Below are 16,336 nucleotides of genomic sequence, written 5' to 3'. Positions count from 1 at the left end.
TCCGCCCCTCATTTTGCTGTCCTGGCCCGGATTCCTGGGCTTGAGACTCAGAACCTAGACGGGGACCCGTGGCATCATTCATAGAATACAAAAGCCGCTTCTTTTGGGGCGAGGGCCATATCCTCGGGAAACCGAGCCATTCTGTCCAGCTGCCTCAAACGGGTCTTGGGGTCGTGGTTCCTCTCTAGGAACCTCGGATGATCTGGCCACCCTGCCCTTCTCAGGTGCAGAAAGCCAAATTTTCCCCAGTGAACTAGGAAGATTGCTGGCTTTCCCACCCGTCTGAGTAATCTGAGGGCAGGACCTGTGCCAGACGTGAGGGCTAGACTGGTGGCCAAAGCCTCTCCTGACCTCCCGACCCTCGACGAGAACCCAGACTCCCGCTGCACATTCCCTCCGGGGGGAGGAGCGGCGCAGTCACGCGCACATCTCACTTGCGTTCACACACGCGTAAGGCTCACGCATTCCGCCCCGCACACCTGCGCTCCGCCCCTTGGTCCAGGCCCCGCAACGAGAGTAGGCATTTGGGAACCCAGGACGGTTTAGGAGGCGCCCCCCCCCGCCCCATCTCCTCCATTTCCCTGGCCGGAGTGGTCCGGAGCCTGTCGCGGTTCCCGATCGGCCCACATCCTTCCCTCCCCCCGTCTGCCGCGGCACCGGTATCCGCAGCCACCAGCCCGGAGCCGGTGAGGCGGCAAAGGGGGGAGGGGGAGGAAGCAAGGGATGAGCTCCGGGAGGGCGTCGGGGGCCCTGAGCCGGACGAGGACGCCCCTGGAGCCGGGACCCGAGCCGGAGCCGGAGCCGGAGACAGAACCAAACCACCGGTACCGGGTGGGCCAGATGGTCGGGGTGGGAGGAACCGAAAAGGAAGGGACCCAGGAATGCAAGGAGGGGAAGGGGCTGCACGATGCCTAGTTCAGGCCGGTGTAGAGGAAGTATCTACACTGATTCAAGCGAGATGTCTGGGCTCGCTGCCTAAGAATTTTGCCCCATCTCGTGCTGCAGTGTCCTTGGGAGGGACAGGGGCGCGGAATGAGCTGTAAAAGATAGCGATCTGGGTACCAGAGAAGTGAGACTGGGTCTTGGCAGAGGGCCTGCGTAGCTGCCATCTGGCCTCCAGCATTTGGAGATCTTGGCCGACCAGCACCCTGAGTCCGGACAGCTCCTTGGTTGGGTAGGGGGTGGGGCGGGCCTCCTATTGCGGATCCTAAGATGCCTTCCCACTCTGCCGGGTCCCTAGCTGCAGCCCACTAAACCCAGGAGGCGCCCTGGCCCGCGCTCGCCCCCCAGGGCCTCATGTCGGAACCACAGCCTGGCCTGGAGCCGCCCCAACATGGGCTGTACATGCTCTTCCTGCTTGTGCTGGTCTTCTTCCTCATGGGCCTTGTAGGCTTCATGATCTGCCACGTGCTCAAGAAGAAAGGCTACCGCTGCCGCACATCTAGGGGCTCAGAGCCTGATGATGCCCAGCTCCAGCCCCGTGAGTGAGGAGCCTAGAGGTCTCCCTTACCCTCTCCCCAAACTTTTTTCTGCCTCCCTGGGTGACAGACCCAGCCCAAATCTTGATGAAGTCCAAAAGACAGCTTATTTTTTGAGTCTGCATGTAGAGTGGCACCACTGTGAAATCGAGGCTAGAGAAGGGGGTCCACTCATGGTAGCCCTGGGAACCCATTTCTCCTCCTACCTTTTTTGGCCCAATGCATGAAGGCACATAGGTAAAGGGATATGTCTTGAGCTATCACCCATGGGGCCATCAGGTCATGTTCCCCCAAAGCTGACTCATTTCCCGCTTCCTTGCCAACCTCTTTCATCCTTCAGCTGAAGATGATGACGTGAATGAGGACACAGTAGAGCGGATTGTTCGCTGCATCATCCAAAATGAAGGTGAGTATAGGCCAACAGCTTACTCCTTCCTAAACTGACTTTCTCTTGCCCTGACCTCTACCTCCACTGACTCCCTCTTCTCCCTCTCCATCAGCCAATGCTGAGGCCTTGAAGGAGATGCTAGGGGACAGTGAAGGAGAAGGGACGGTGCAGCTCTCCAGGTGAGCTGGAGACAAGGGCCAGCATGACTTAGCTTACCTTGGAGTACTGTCTCCTCTAATACAGTCTTTCCAAGTACCGTGGAAGTTTGGTAGTGTTAGTGGGGTCAGGTGGACAAAGCTACCTGACCTATGAAAGAAGTTTTGTAGGAATCTTTTATCCTTCAGTGTCTAGACACCATCCAGCCTAACATTCACCTCTGGTGTCACTTCCTTTGGTTAAGCATTGCTCTCTTTAGCAAACAGGGTGGAAAGGAAGAACACATGACCGACCACTCATGGTTTAACAGTGAATTTATTAAAGACAAAGGGATGGTGGAACCTGGGGAAGATGGGGTATGAGAAGGTTTAAAGATCATATTGAAAGAACAGGAGGAAAGAGCAGGAAGGGAACTGAAAATATTGTTTCTGCTCCCTTCCCTTCTGTGGTCCAGTGTGGATGCCACCTCCAGCCTGCAGGACGGAGCCCCCTCCCATCACCACACAGTGCACCTTGGCTCTGCAGCTCCTTGCATCCACTGCAGCCGCAGCAAGAGGCCCCCACTTGTCCGTCAGGGTCGCTCTAAGGAAGGAAAAGGCCGCCCCAGACCTGGAGAGACCACTGTATTCTCAGTGGGCAGGTGGGGATATAGTGGTCCAAGGAAAAGGTTAAATTGGGGCCCCAATAATCCTGTCCCCCAAAATTTGGGGCCTAATTCTTTCATCCGGATGATTGGGCAACTACAGCAGGGGTCAGGCTGGAGTGTCCCATAGTCTCAGGCGGCTTCCCTACCCCAGGTCAAACCCAGGGAGAGAGGTTTAGGGAGCCTCTGAGCTGTAGGCCTGAGTTGCAATGTTCTCTTCCAATCCAGATTTCGAGTGACACACATCGAGAAGCGCTATGGCCTACATGAACATCGTGATGGTTCCCCTACAGACAGAAGCTGGGGCTCTGGTGGAGGGCAGGAACCAGGGGGTAGTCAGATGGCTGGAGGGCAGCCTAGGACAGGGACAGCTGCTGTTGAGAGGCTGCTCCCTGAGCCGCCACCCTCCCAGGCTGTAGCCACCCACCCAGTACAGAATGGAAGGCTCAAGGATGCCAGCTTAGTCCCTTGTACACTTGAGGGGACCCCTGGAACCTCTGCAGAACTGAACGTGGGCCCTGGAGGGAGAGGCCCAAGCCCAGGGCTGCCTAGTCAAGAAGCAAATGGACAGCCAACCAAACTGGACACCTCAGGTCAACAGGTATGAAGACATGGCCAGGGCTGCACTGGGCAGTGGTGGACACATCTTACTGTCCACACTCTGGGCAACATGGGTATGTATGATCCACCTCCTGTTCCCACTGAACACCTCCCCTTCTCTCAGGAGTCTCTACCACCAGAAGCAGGGGGTATGTGAGGCAAGTCTCCCTGAGCTCGAGATCAGGTAATCTCACCCTCCCACCCTCTCTCTAAACTACTCAATCCCATCAACTCCCTGAACCCTTGGAATGGACTTTAAGCTTAGTGTGTGGGGAATGGGCATAGATGTCCTCCAGGAGCTAGATACAGTGCCTAGAGAACAGAACTTGACTAGGAAGCAACACTGTTTCCCTTCCTTTCTTCCAAGCCTCAGTCGTCACTGTGCTGATGGATTACCAGCAGGCATTCCCAGGGGATGGATAGCCAGGAAGGCTCTCCCCTCCACTGGACAGCTCTGCCCCTCAAGTTGAGGGACCAGCTCTACTTCCATCTGGAGTTACATGGTCCTGGGCTGAGAGACCTCAGGAGGAGCCCCTCCCAATTCCCAGCCCCTCATTCTTTTCCCTTTCCCCACCTGCCAACAGGTTGCCTGGCCTGCCTTCCCCAAAACCTCGCTCCACGTGCTAGAGCGTGGCAGCTGGGACCAGGCCCTACCCTCGGTGGGCCCCTAAAGCAATAGTACCTTAGGCTCCCTGCCGTCTTGGCACAAGAGGCCCAGGCCCTGGCTTGGACTTCATACCCTTTATTCACTGTCAATAAATCCGCTCAGACCATTACAGTTGCTTTGCATCCTGGCTCCAGCTCCTTCTGACTTCCAAGATCTGCTCCTCTTCTGGCTCCAGGCCTAGTGACCCTGGCATTCAGGGTGGGGTTGACCACAGAGGCAGGGTGAAGACAGAGATGAGCCAGAGCCAAGCAAGGCTTTGGGAGATGGGTTCCAGCCCCAGAGATTCTGTGGTATTTTACCACCTTAGATATGGGGTGATGGCAAGAAGTCAAAGGGGTACTTCCAGAAATGACAGGAGAACAATGGGGGAAGGCATGGGTTCAAATCCCAGAAATGGGAACAGGGTAAGTTTCTACCCCTGGAGGTGAGAATGGACATCAGGAAAGATTGCAGCTTTTGCCTATGTCGCTCCAGACCATTGAGGGGGTGGTTTCTGTCAGCATGGAGACGGGCAGCAGCATCACTGGAGGGCAGTGACCCCTGGCCTTCAAGTGAGAGGATCAGGATGACCAGGATCCGGGGCTTTGGCTGGTGGGGGAGGTGGTGGACGCATCTGCAGGGGACACACATAATTAGTGCTCCAGAGTCTGTCTTAGGTAATATCTCTGACAATTACTTCAGCTCAGCAAACAAAATAAGACCATAGGAATGACCCTCCAGTACAGTCTCCTCCAAGTCAGGGCACCTTACCGGCCTGAGTCGAGGCACCATCATGTCTAGGGGTCCAGGGCAGTCTAGGACTTTGTCTAGAAATAGAAACCAAAAGTCAATTCTCAAGCCTTGTTCAGCTCCATACTGCATCTCCAGCACTTAGGGTAGTGATACTTTATAAATACTTGTTGACTTAGCCAAAAAAAAAAAAAAATCACCTGCCTGAGCTATAAAATCCATTAGTCCATCCATTCTCAACAAATACTTAAGCACAATTGCTTTGTACAAAGTACCAAAGAAGCAAAGCTTCTCCCTCAAAATGCTTGAGAATCCCGTAATACCAGACACAGACACAGACACAGACACAGACACAGACACACACACACACACACAGAGAGAGAGAGAGAGAGAGAGAGAGAGAGACAGACAGACAGACAGACAGACAGAGACAGAGAGACAGAGAGACAGAGAGACAGAGAGACAGAGAGACAGAGACAGAGAAAGAGAGGGAATGCCCAAGTACTAAATTATTCAAGTACAAAAGAGATGGTGGTGCCCCTGGAGCCAGGGAGAATGACTGAGAAGGTGGGCATACTAGAATATTCTAGAAAGGCTGAGTATTTGATGGTGGAAAATAGGAGGCTGGTGCCGAGGACATAAGTTAGTGGTAGATATGCGTGCCTAGCATGAACATGATCCTAGTTTGATCCCCAGCACCCACAAAAAATAATCCAATAGGTAAGCATTGTAATAGATAAGAGAAAATAGCCCAAAGGTGAGTACTGTATTTCAGAATTGAAGGACACTAAGAGGAAAACATACACTTTGGGAGAATATAAGAATGCAGAGAGAAAAGACAGCAAACTTTTAAAATAATAATGATCTAAAACAGCCATGTTTACTGTATGCCAGCACAATGTTGTACACTCTTAACAGATATCTTGGATAACTTTTCTTCCTTATGTGTACAAGTGTTTTACCAACATGTTTGTCTATGCACCACATGCATGCCTGGTGCCCACTTGGGTCAGAAGAGAGGGTCCGACCCCTTGGGAGTAGAGTTACTGATGACTGTGAGCTGCCATGTGGGTGCCGGAAATCAAGCATAGGTCCTCCACAAGAGCAGCAAGTGCTCTTAACCACTGAGCCAACTCCCTAGCCCCTGATAACAATTCAATAAAGCAATGTCTTTTCTTTTACTTTATAAAGAATGTAAACCAAGCTAGGCTGGTGCCTCATACTTCTAATCCCAACACGTTGGGGAGCCTGGGGCAGGAACAGTGGTAGTTCAAGGTTAGCCCTAGCTCCAAAGACTAAAGGACAACGACACAAAACATGGACCAAGGACCAGACAAGTTAAGCCTCCCACCTCAAGTCATACAGCAGGAGGTGACAGAGGAGTATGAACCTGGCTCCAAATCCAAGCTCTCCTCCCCGTGCATGTGCCATGGGCCTTACTGCAAGTACACACTCAGGGGCAGGGGAAGGCAGAGCCCAAGCCTCTTCCGTACCACTGCTCATGCTCCCCAGCCTCTGCTTCTGTTTACTCACCAGAAGGCAGAGCAGGTGCAGGGGATCCGTCCAAGGCACAGGTGGGTACAGGAGGGGAGAAGCTGGGAGGAGACGGGGATGGCAGCATCTGGAAACAGGGTAGTCATACAGACATTTGTGGTCTGGGGGAGGACTTACAATGTTTCTTCTCACCCCACTCTTGGTTTCTCTCCCATTTCTTCTCAGTACCAAAAGTAGCCAAATGAGGGTGATAACTGACACATATTTCCAACAGCAATACACACTGCATAGTTAGTATGTGTCAAGTATTCTGCTACCACTGCACAAACACCAATCTATTCAACCCTCACCACCACCCTGAGAGCTATGTCTTTTGAGGGCTGCTACAGCAGAAGTGAGATTCAGTTTGAGTCATGCATCAGAATCATGGTCACTTAGTGGCAGAGTACTGACTAGAACTGTGGTGTTCTGACTCCCCTATACAACCTCTGCTGTGTCATGACAAGACTCAGTGATTAAGAGCGCTGGCTGCTCTTCCAGAGGTCCTGAGTTCAGTTCCCAGCACCCACATGGCAGCTCACAATATAATGGGGTCCGATGTCCTCTTCTGGTGTGCTGATGGACATGCAGACAAAGCACCCATATACATTCAATACACTAAAACTTCTTGTGTGCCACAGGGCTAAGAAGTGTGCCTCTGTGATCTCTAGTCATGGCAGCGAGCCTGCTAAAGCAGCTATTACTATTTTTATTTTACACATGCAGAAGGCAGCTCAGAGAAGCTGACCATGCAAGCTCATGCTATAGCAATTTGTACTCAGGCCTATCTGGTCCTAAAGTTCCCAAGCTCCTATGAAGGGTGCCTCAGTTTCTCTTTTTTCTTCCCAGTCAAAGCATACAGAGAGGCCTAAGCCAACACAGGAGGCAAACTTTAGGAGGACACAGGGATTTAATGTTAATACGGAGCATTGTTGAGGTGAAAAGGTCAACCCAGAAGTACTGGGAATAGAGAGAAAATGAAGCTTTACCTGTTCAGGGTCAGAAAGTTCAGGTGGCCCCGGGGGGCCAAGCAGTTCTTCTACCAGGAGAGATGGGAAGACTCCAACATGCCCCCCAAATTCTCCCCTCCAGAAGCCATCATCCACTCCATCCTGAGCCCTGGGCAACAGGCGAATGAGTGCCCCTTCAGGAAAGCTTAGCTCCTCTTCACTCTGTCCTGTGTAGCTGTACAGAGCACGTGCCAAGAATGCTACAGGACCCCAGAAGAGAGGACAAAGTAAGGCAGTGGGTCGTGGTAGGCTAGTGCGGTGACATCCCGTAACCATCCAGTAACCTGTATACCCATGGTCTCCGGATCCATACTGCCTTGCCTTACCTGTGGGCTCTGCTCCTGAGGGATTGACGCTGCCATGGTGGCTCTCAGGAAGGGAGAGATCCGGGAAGTTGAGATATCGCTCAGGGACAAAGCCTGCTTCACCATGCTGGTTTCGAGCCTGCTCACCCAGCAGTGTGAATAGGTATCAGACTTGCTCAGCAGTCTACAACCTCGGCTCTTCTCTATTCAAGCATCTGGCATTGCCACACACAAGTCCCCCATATCCCTCAACCAGGGTCCCATACTCACCTTAACCCATTCATCAGCATCTCCTTCCTCTATGACCTCCAGCCACTCACCCTCTGTGATAGTCAGCTCATCCTCACGTCCTGCCTGAGCCCCACAAGAAGGATTCAAGATTTGCCCCCTCCCAACCCCTGCCACCCATCTGAGGTTTCCACACCCATTCACACCTGATAGCCAAACACTACATGTGCAGGGCAGGGGAGGGGTCTGGTAGCCAGGGCTGGTGGAGCAGGCTCCTCAAAGAGCTCCCCAGCCTCCTCACACTCATCGAAGTCAGAAAGCTCGGCATCCTCAGCCTGGAGCAGGGTAGAGGACAGACACTCAAGTACTGCATGGATCTCCCATACCCCTATCTAACTCTAACGCACACTGGGAATCCTCCCTCAAGACCATACCCCTCAACCAATTATCATATATCATAACCAAAACCACCATAGGACAGGAAGGTACTAAATAATAGCAATTACAACTAGGTGCTTAGTCTTACATACATACATATATATATAACTTCACTTAAGTTTCTGCATAACCCAGCACTGTTTCATATTAACTATATTTTACTGTATAACTATATTAACCTCACTTTACTTTTAAAGAAACTGAGGCTCACAAAGGTTAAGTCATTTTCCCAGGTCACACAGCTCATAAGCAGAGTGGCTGGCACTCAATTAACTTCTCGTCTACTCCTAGAACCATGGTTCTTAATCACCATATTCTAAGTTTATTGAGGATTCTCCATGCCAGAAACTATGCATGGCAGCTTCATGGTAACCCTCAGAATTCCCATTTTAGAGGCTCTGCCTTCTAGCAAGGAATTTTAGCTTCCCAGGTGTGCACAGTTAGGGACAAGGAGGAGCTCACCGTGGGAGACAGGTCCCTCTGGGACAGTCGAGCTTCACTAAGACGTCGCTCCTGTTCCACCTCATCCTGGGCTTGGGTCATGGCTGGCTTCAGCCAGCGCTGCACGTCGAGACCAGCCTCCTGTAACAGGGCCAGCCGGGCGGCCCCTTTCACCTGGCTCACCTGGTATGAGGCAAAACAAAGTAGTATATCCTGGTTAGTTGGGTCTACCCTCTGCTTCCCTTTTTTTTTTACCATGGTGAAGAGGGTTGAGTTGCCCCAGAGGCAAGATCTCTGTGGTTCTTAGACCAGGGCTGTGACTCACCTGTGCCCGTCGGATGCTCTCCCTCACTTCCTGTAGCCGCTGTTCTACTCCTGGAGCTTCTCGCCCTGGAGCCTGCTGACGCCTCTGCTCCAGTCGCTGCAGGACCTGGTAAGCGATGGCAGAGGTGGGTGGAGACAATGTGGGCCACAGCTTACTCTAAGCCTGGTACTTTGCTAGTTGCATCATGTTCGTTGGGTCATATATCTTCCCTATGAGGTAGGTATTATCATTGGCTCCAGTTGAGCCATGAGGAAATCAAAGTCCAGAGAGATGAAGTCATTCCTTACCCTGGGTTAGAGAACTCACAAGCAACAGGAGAGACTACAAACCTCTGTCTGTCTAGGGCCAAAAGCTGTGCTTGTAACTACTGCATCATACCGCTGTGTTAAAATTCCTTTCCCTCCCTTCCTGTCTGCATCAATGGTTCCCATTGCTCAGCTTTTCTTATTCACCCCCAGTACCTGCACCCCCACCTTACCCGATGCCCATGATGCTGGATCTTGTAGTCCCGTGCAGCCCTGCTTGTCCAGCGCTGAACCTCTTTCTCCAGGCCACTCTCTCCAGCCATGCCTCCTGCTCCCCACTCCAGGGCACACACCTGAAGGAGACAAGAAATGCTTGAAATAAAACCCAGTGTATGTCCTTCTTACCAGCCTTTTCCTTCCTCATCTTTTTTAAAATCTTTAAGATTTATTTTATTATTTTGTGTTTATACATGTTTTGCCTGCATGTATATCTGCGCACCACATGCACACATGGCGCCCAAGGTGGTGGTGAGCATCAAGTGCATGTTGGGAATTAACCACAGGTCCTTTGCAAGAACAAGTGCTCTTAGCCAATGAGCCAACTCTCTAGCCCCTTCCTTCTTCATCTTGACCTCGAGTGTCAGGGACAAAGAAGATGGAATGAATGCCTTTGTCTGTGGACAGAAGTATGTGCTCATGTAGACACAGGCCCAGGAATGGGATCAGGGTGGATGGAGAGAACAGGACTGGCTTCCACCTGAGGTGCATCTGTGTTCAGATGGGAGGGAGGTGAATGGGATTTTGAAAACCCCTGTCCAAGGCTGAACAGTCACCAAATCAATACTGGGAGAGGATCAATGAGACAAGGGGTCTACTTACGCTTGGATCTGGCCTGTTTCCACAAGCAGGGTGTTCTCACCTGATCAGCCCCTGCTGGCTGGAACTGCTGAGGTGGGGTGGGAGAAAAGACTCCAGGCCCCTGAAGAAACAGCTTCACATCTTGTTCCCAATTTACCTAGGGTTGAATAAACGTACGGGCACTCACTTGCCACCTACTCAACCCTGTCCCAGGATCCTCTTGGAAGAAGAGAGGTTAGAACTGCATGTCAGAGTGGAGGGATGGGGTCTGAAGAAAACATAAAGCATTCCAAGGGAGATCCCTCACCTGAGAAGCTGCCTTCCTTCCATGGTGGGCATGCTCCAGGATCATCTCTGCAGCTTCCAGCTCTGTGTGTCCCAACAAAGTCAGGGGGTCCCTCAAGTATTCTGACAGCTCACTTACCAAGACCTGGAGAGAAGAGAACCCCAAGGTACCTTAGTATATTGGGTACATATGACCTTCTCCCAGGCTTCCAGTGCTGAGATCATCATCCATTCATGCATGGGGCATGGACATGAGGGATGGGGAGGAGACAAGGGATAAGACATTACTGCTTCTAATCATAGTCTGTCATGTTTAAAGCACTTCGAAGTTTAAGTGCTTCCATTCTCTTCAAACCTCATTAGAGTTACAATGTGGGCAAACTGGGGTAAACTCTGATGAGGAGTGTGGAGTCAAATAGGCATCAGGAGGCAGAGCCAGGGCCCCCATACGCATCTTCTCCTCTCTCTGGGCACTAGCACTTCAGCCTGGGTAGAAGGAGGAACCAGGGATGGCGTCTGCACCCACCAAGGGCAGGAGCAGTCTGGGTTAGGACTGGCCTTGAGCAGTGCTGGCAATTCCTCTTGGTAGTAGTGGGCAAGGTGAGCATTGGTGGCCACCAAATTTAGCAGGTACTCATTGCGGGCTGCTCTCAACTGCTGGGAATACTGGGCTGACTGGGCAGACAGCTGGGAAATGGAAAGAAGAGTCAACAGGGAGTCCTGAAGCCCTGGAGGCCTTCCAAGGCCAACCTCTACTCCAGAACCAGAATGGATCTCACATTATTTCCTGGCACTACACTAAAACCTCCATGGAGAACGCTGGCTTAAAAATCCTCCTGTGGCTTCTGCACAAATATAAAAACGAAAACCGTGCCTTGCTGTCATTTACCAGCTCTTACATGAGCTGGTCTTTCCCAGGTGCATGTCTTCTGCTTACAGTGGCGTGGCCACACTGAACCCAAGTGACTCTCTCCTCAGCTTTTACACTCAACATCCCCTCTCTTCAGGGCATTCTTCCCAAAGACATTGGCATGGCTGCTGCCTCCCTGACACTCAGGCCACCTGTTCAGTGAGGCCTCCCTTCTCACTAGAGCCCAACTGTCACAGCACTTTTATTTACATTGTCATCTGACTATTCGCATACTCTCATCTCACCTGGGCTATGAGGGTGGAACTCCATTAGTCCCGTTCTCACTGTATCCCTGGAGGCAGAACACCGCCTAGCATGTAGAGGTTCTTCAAAGCACATATAAAGGAACAACACTGTCCAGATGAAGAAACCAAGCAGCTATTCTTGAGCTACAGCTTTATTGAGTTCATACTACATGCCTGACGATGAACCACTTGAAAATTTGCAAGCTAGGTTCGACCTAATCTCTTACTTTTTTATGCCACTGGACCCCAAACCACTAGACTACTCTAGACTACTCTACCCTTATTTATGCCTTTATCCCCCCGGCCCCCAAACCTTGGTGCTCAGTTTCTGAAGGCTGGTCCTGGAGTGGAAAATCCCGTGGTCACTTCGGTTCAGCCTGTGCAGGGAAGAAACAGTCAAGAGTCAGGTACAGCCTTGACACTCAGATCCCACCCATAGTCCTCACATCACGCCTTGGAGCCCACCTGGCCTGGACATCAGCTGCCTTCTCCTGGGCCAAGGCCCAAACACGCTCTCGCTGCCCATAGAGCTTCCGACTTCGGCTCAGCTCCCGGACAGACTGTAGCACCTCAGCCTGTGCCTGCTGGAGGCTCTCTGTCCCCTAGTGGTAAAGATACATAGAATCCTGACCCAAACTGTGTCTAATCTGAGCTGGAAGTTCCTTTGCCCCATCCACTGAGACATACCTTTCTAAGCACCTGCTCCTTGGCACTCCTCCCAGTACCCCCTGCTAGGTCACGGTATCTGTCAGAAGCCTGGAGTCGGGTTTGGCCTCCAGCCACAGTGGCATCCAGAAGGCAGCGCCAGGCACCAAACACTGTCCTACCCCTCCCCAGAGAAGGTTCGTGTTGAAGAGAGAAACACTCCACCACTTCATGAGACCCCACCCCAATACCAATACCACAAGAGACAGGTGCCCCCTTCCCCCATCTAGGAGCCCAGCAATCGATCAGCCCATTAACTCAGCCACAGGATCACTCATGCCTTCCACCCTCACCCACAGTGTCCTTGCTGGGTCAGCTCCTCTGCTGCTGCTGTGTCAGCCCTACCTTCGGCTCACGTGCCTTCCCCTGCTCATTAGGTCCTTGTCCCCACAGATCTCTGGGGCTGAGATCCCCGCCACCTCCAACTCTGTGCAGCTCACCTGCTGTCTACCTCCCCGCTCCGCTGCCCTTCTCTCTTCAGGAATGGCCCGGCCAGCTTCTGGAGTGCCTGATGAGAAAACCATCACACATACAGATCCTTAACGAACAATCACCCCAACTGGGAGTGAATCTAAATCCAGGGTCTACGATATCATCTTTTGGATGTATAACATATACATTTCCTAAATGCCTTAAGTCCATTCATTTATTTAGTCCTTAGAACCTTAGGTGGAGTTTGGATATTATTATTACAATTCCCATTTTACAGAGAAAAAAAAATGAGGCCAAAAAATAGTAAAGTAATTTGCCCAAGATCACACAGCTAAGGAAGTAATGGATGGAGCAGGGATTTGACATAAATCTGGCTGATTCTAGATATGCTCTGTCTTAATTTGTTTTAATGAAATCACTTTATTCTAACTCACAAATAAAAATATCACACAGTTAGGTATTTGTTCTTGACCACAATGGGGGGGGGGGGGGGGGGCCGGACACTGCTGCCTGTGTAAAGGAGGCTATAACAAGAGGGAAGGTCCAGAGAGGAGTCCCATACCTGGCCATACTCCCGTTCAATGGCTGCCCTCTGCTTGCTGTAGGATCTATAGAAATTGAGAGTAGAAAAGGGGATGTTACTGTTTGCTACTGTTTTCCCACACTCGTCTCCCCTCAGCTTGAGCAGGAGGAAGAAGGAACCAATCCAGAGTGTGACTACATCCAGAGGGAGTGGGTCTGAAAGACAAGAGTCCTTGAGATCACCTCTGGAAGCTGCAACACAGGTCAGCCTCACCTCATTGCTCAGAGCCCTAACAGGATCCTCCCACCCCTGGAGGACCATCTGTGGGCCTGCGGGTTCGAGGACTGATAATACCTGGCTGGGTTCACAGTGTCTGTCACTTCCAACAGGTCTGGAATTGGGGTGGGGATTATGCCCTAAGCTTGACTGTAGAGGTAGACAGAGTGGCGCATAGTCAAGTGGTTTGAGGAAGGGTCTCTCTGTTTATGTATGTAGCCCCAGTGATCTGAAGAGGCATGCCTAAGGTGAGGGTCATGAATGGGTAGGCCAGAAAGCTCATCCAGACAACGCCCAACCCTGACAGATGTACACTGAGAAAAGAGTGGCGCTCGGTCCTGTGAAGATGGAGTACATGAAGGTGAGGGGTCTAGGGCTACCTGATATCCTCCAGTAGATCCGCCTCCCTCTGTTGTCGGGTCTGAAGGATGCTCAGCTGCTCCAAAAAGCGAAGTTTCACCTCCTGGGCTGGCTTCACCTGTAGGATTGAGAAAGAGAGGTGAGGATTCCCGCCTGGTACCCCACTCCGGCGGCGTGGGGACTTACAAAACACCTCACTGGGAGCGGTGAGGGGGCGGGGCCCGAGAGAGGCTGGGCTGTTTCCTCGGTTTCTTCAGTGTTAGGCTTTGACCTCCTTGCCACTCCCTGCGACCCACCCCGAGTCGAGTGCCCGCGGGCTCCCTCCGCTCCCCCAGACCTCCAGGAAATCCCCTTTTCTGGGCAAATCTCACTTTTCGGGGCGGCGGCTGCATCGCGGCTCCAGCAAAGGCTGCCAGACACTCTACTCCGGAACTCGGGGAGGCCCCGCCCACGACAAGGGCCCGCCCCAGAGCTGGCCGGCTCCGCCCACGCCCGTCAAGCTACGCGCCGGGCGCGGAAGAACACAGGGGCAGCAGAAGAAATCAACCTGTTATTGCTGGTTACAAGAAACCCGGAAGGGTCCAGGCCGCCCGGGTAACGCAGCGTGCGCCTGGCGGTCCGGAGATCCTGGAGCTTCTGAGTCAAGACGCCTGGGTTCTATTTCTAGTATAGCCACTGATTCAGCCTGTAATTACTTCTGGTCATTCATTTACATATGCTTATCACCAGTCCCTACACTAAGTGCAGAAGACAGGTGACCAGGGAAACTGAGTCACCGGACACCTGAGCGAAAATGCCTCTAACAAAGGGAGGCACCTTTCCCTAGTCCCGCAGAACTGGAAATGCTAGCGTGACAGAGGTAAGAAATAGGTCCGGAGCCCGCAGAAACGAGTCCAGAGGAAAAGACAGGTACATCCTGGGCTCCACTGGGCATTAATGGTATCAGTGAAGGGGCGTGTGATCTGGAAAGCGCTTGTCATCGTTATGGATCTTTTCTTCAGGCTTTATGCCCCCAGTTTACCGATTTTAATAGTGTGTGTGTGTGTGTGTGTGTGTGTGTGTGTGTGTGTGTGTGTGTGTGTGTGTCTAGCCTGAGGATTCTACTATTCTACTAGCACTGGAATTACAGATGCTGGTGCTACACGTCCAGCTTTTTTATGGGTTCTAGAAATTTGAACTCAGGTCCTCACACTTACATAGCCATCTCCCTAGTCCCTCAGTGTACACTTTATTTTACCCTACAACCCTTCCATCAGTAAGAGAGATACAGGTTCTATTTCAGAATGAGAGAGAGAGAGAACATTCTAGTGACCTATTTCCCTCAAATTCCAAGACCATCAGCCTTCTCCAAGACTTCATTATCGGTTTTCAAGGCTAACATTCAGCCTCCTGGTTTCCAGCTTTCTCCTTTCTTCCCACAACCCACCGTTTCAACAGTGACCAGTGATTGAAAAGACTGTTAAGACGACAGGCTTAAATGTAATTTTAGATTTAATGTAATTTTAAGACAACATGCTTAAAATGTAATTGCTTCCAAGGAAAACCCAAAGGCCTGAAACCCAAATAGAAGACAGGCTACAAGGATATGAAGACTCCTGTTCTCCAGAGGACAGAGACAAGGCTCTACACTGTCACCCTCGACACCCTGAGGAGTTCCCCAAGAGTGATCTCAACTCAGTCCAAACTGGGATCTGTGATTTTGATACTAAAAAGAATTTCAAGAGTAGCTGTTATAACGAAGTGGAGTTGGAAATTTTATTAAAGATAATTTAATATCGGTTAGATAGAACACGAGAACAAAGAGAAAATTCAATCAGAAGAAAGTAAAAACACATCCAAGTAAGGGGACTGTGGAATGTGCTTCCCAAGGGAGCATGGGGGAAAATATGTTTGTGCCTGGTGTGGGGATGGGGCTCCTCAAAAGAGAGAGAGCAATTAAGTGTCTTAACACTAGCAGTATGTGTTCTTTGTGGTTCTCAGATTACTTTTTATTTTTTTATTTTTTTTTCCATGAGACTCGGGCAGACTCGCACGGGAGAAGCGGGATTCAAACCGGGAAAGGGGAGGGGGGGCAGAGAGAGCGCGCAAGAGAGAGAGCGAGAGAGAGAGCGAGAGAGCGAGAGAGCGAGAGAGAGAGCGAGAGAGCGAGAGAGCGAGAGAGCGAGAGAGCGAGAGAGCGAGAGAGCGAGAGAGCGAGAGAGCGAGAGAGAGAGAGAGAGAGAGAGAGAGAGAGAGAGAGAGAGAGCGAGCAGAGGGCACGGGCTCGCCCTCTGCAGGCGGCTGCCTTAGCCACTGCTAAGTTCGTTTGCACTGATCGATCGTTGGCTTACTTTTTATTTTTAAGCAGGGTTTCTCTGTGTATTCTTAGCTGTCCTGGAACTCACTCTGTAGAGCAGGGTGGCCTTGAACTCACAGAGATTGCCCTGCCTCTGCCTCCCCATTGCTGGAATTAAAGACAGGTAGCACAACCCACAGGCTTCAGTTTACATCTTAAAGCCATTACATTTCGAAAAAGTTTTCCTTCTGTTTCCTCTGATAAAAGAAATACGTGTGGTA

The 16,336-nt window shown here is 51.4% G+C and overlaps 2 protein-coding genes across 4 annotated transcripts; one reads left to right on the top strand and one right to left on the bottom strand.

Moving 5' to 3' along the window:
- Positions 1-47: 47 nt before the first annotated feature.
- Rell2 (RELT like 2) lies at positions 48-4,041 on the top strand. 2 transcript variants are annotated; one of them, XM_034518096.2, is made up of 8 exons: positions 48-824; positions 1,241-1,480; positions 1,819-1,884; positions 1,979-2,045; positions 2,477-2,662; positions 2,894-3,266; positions 3,390-3,449; positions 3,633-4,041. In XM_034518096.2, the coding sequence occupies exons 2-7, from the start codon at positions 1,297-1,299 to the stop codon at positions 3,420-3,422; spliced, it is 909 nt and encodes a 302-aa protein (XP_034373987.1). In that variant the 5' UTR covers positions 48-824; positions 1,241-1,296; the 3' UTR covers positions 3,423-3,449; positions 3,633-4,041. The 2 variants fall into 2 exon arrangements, with proteins under 2 accessions (XP_034373987.1, XP_034373988.1); XM_034518097.2 differs by having other exon boundaries at positions 50-831.
- Positions 2,319-14,266, bottom strand: Fchsd1 (FCH and double SH3 domains 1). Of its 2 annotated transcripts, none has more exons than XM_076912757.1 (20): positions 14,152-14,266; positions 13,801-13,898; positions 13,184-13,229; positions 12,630-12,697; positions 12,172-12,313; positions 11,950-12,086; positions 11,798-11,861; positions 10,888-11,016; positions 10,352-10,474; positions 10,106-10,201; positions 9,420-9,539; positions 8,942-9,046; positions 8,638-8,799; positions 7,944-8,072; positions 7,780-7,863; positions 7,531-7,648; positions 7,184-7,404; positions 6,195-6,282; positions 4,683-4,738; positions 2,319-4,545 (listed from the first exon to the last, which is right to left on the bottom strand). In XM_076912757.1, exons 1-20 carry the CDS (start codon positions 14,170-14,172, stop codon positions 4,480-4,482), a joined length of 2,073 nt encoding a protein of 690 aa, XP_076768872.1. In that variant the 5' UTR covers positions 14,173-14,266; the 3' UTR covers positions 2,319-4,479. The 2 variants fall into 2 exon arrangements, with proteins under 2 accessions (XP_076768872.1, XP_034373984.1); XM_034518093.2 differs by having other exon boundaries at positions 12,172-12,307.
- Positions 14,267-16,336: the final 2,070 nt, after the last annotated feature.

The sequence above is a fragment of the Arvicanthis niloticus genome, chromosome 14, assembly GCF_011762505.2.
Source record: "Arvicanthis niloticus isolate mArvNil1 chromosome 14, mArvNil1.pat.X, whole genome shotgun sequence".
NCBI classification, from domain to species: Eukaryota; Metazoa; Chordata; class Mammalia; order Rodentia; family Muridae; genus Arvicanthis; species Arvicanthis niloticus.
Note: the sequence above shows the minus strand (reverse complement) of the source record. Positions and strands in the feature narration are given on the sequence as shown.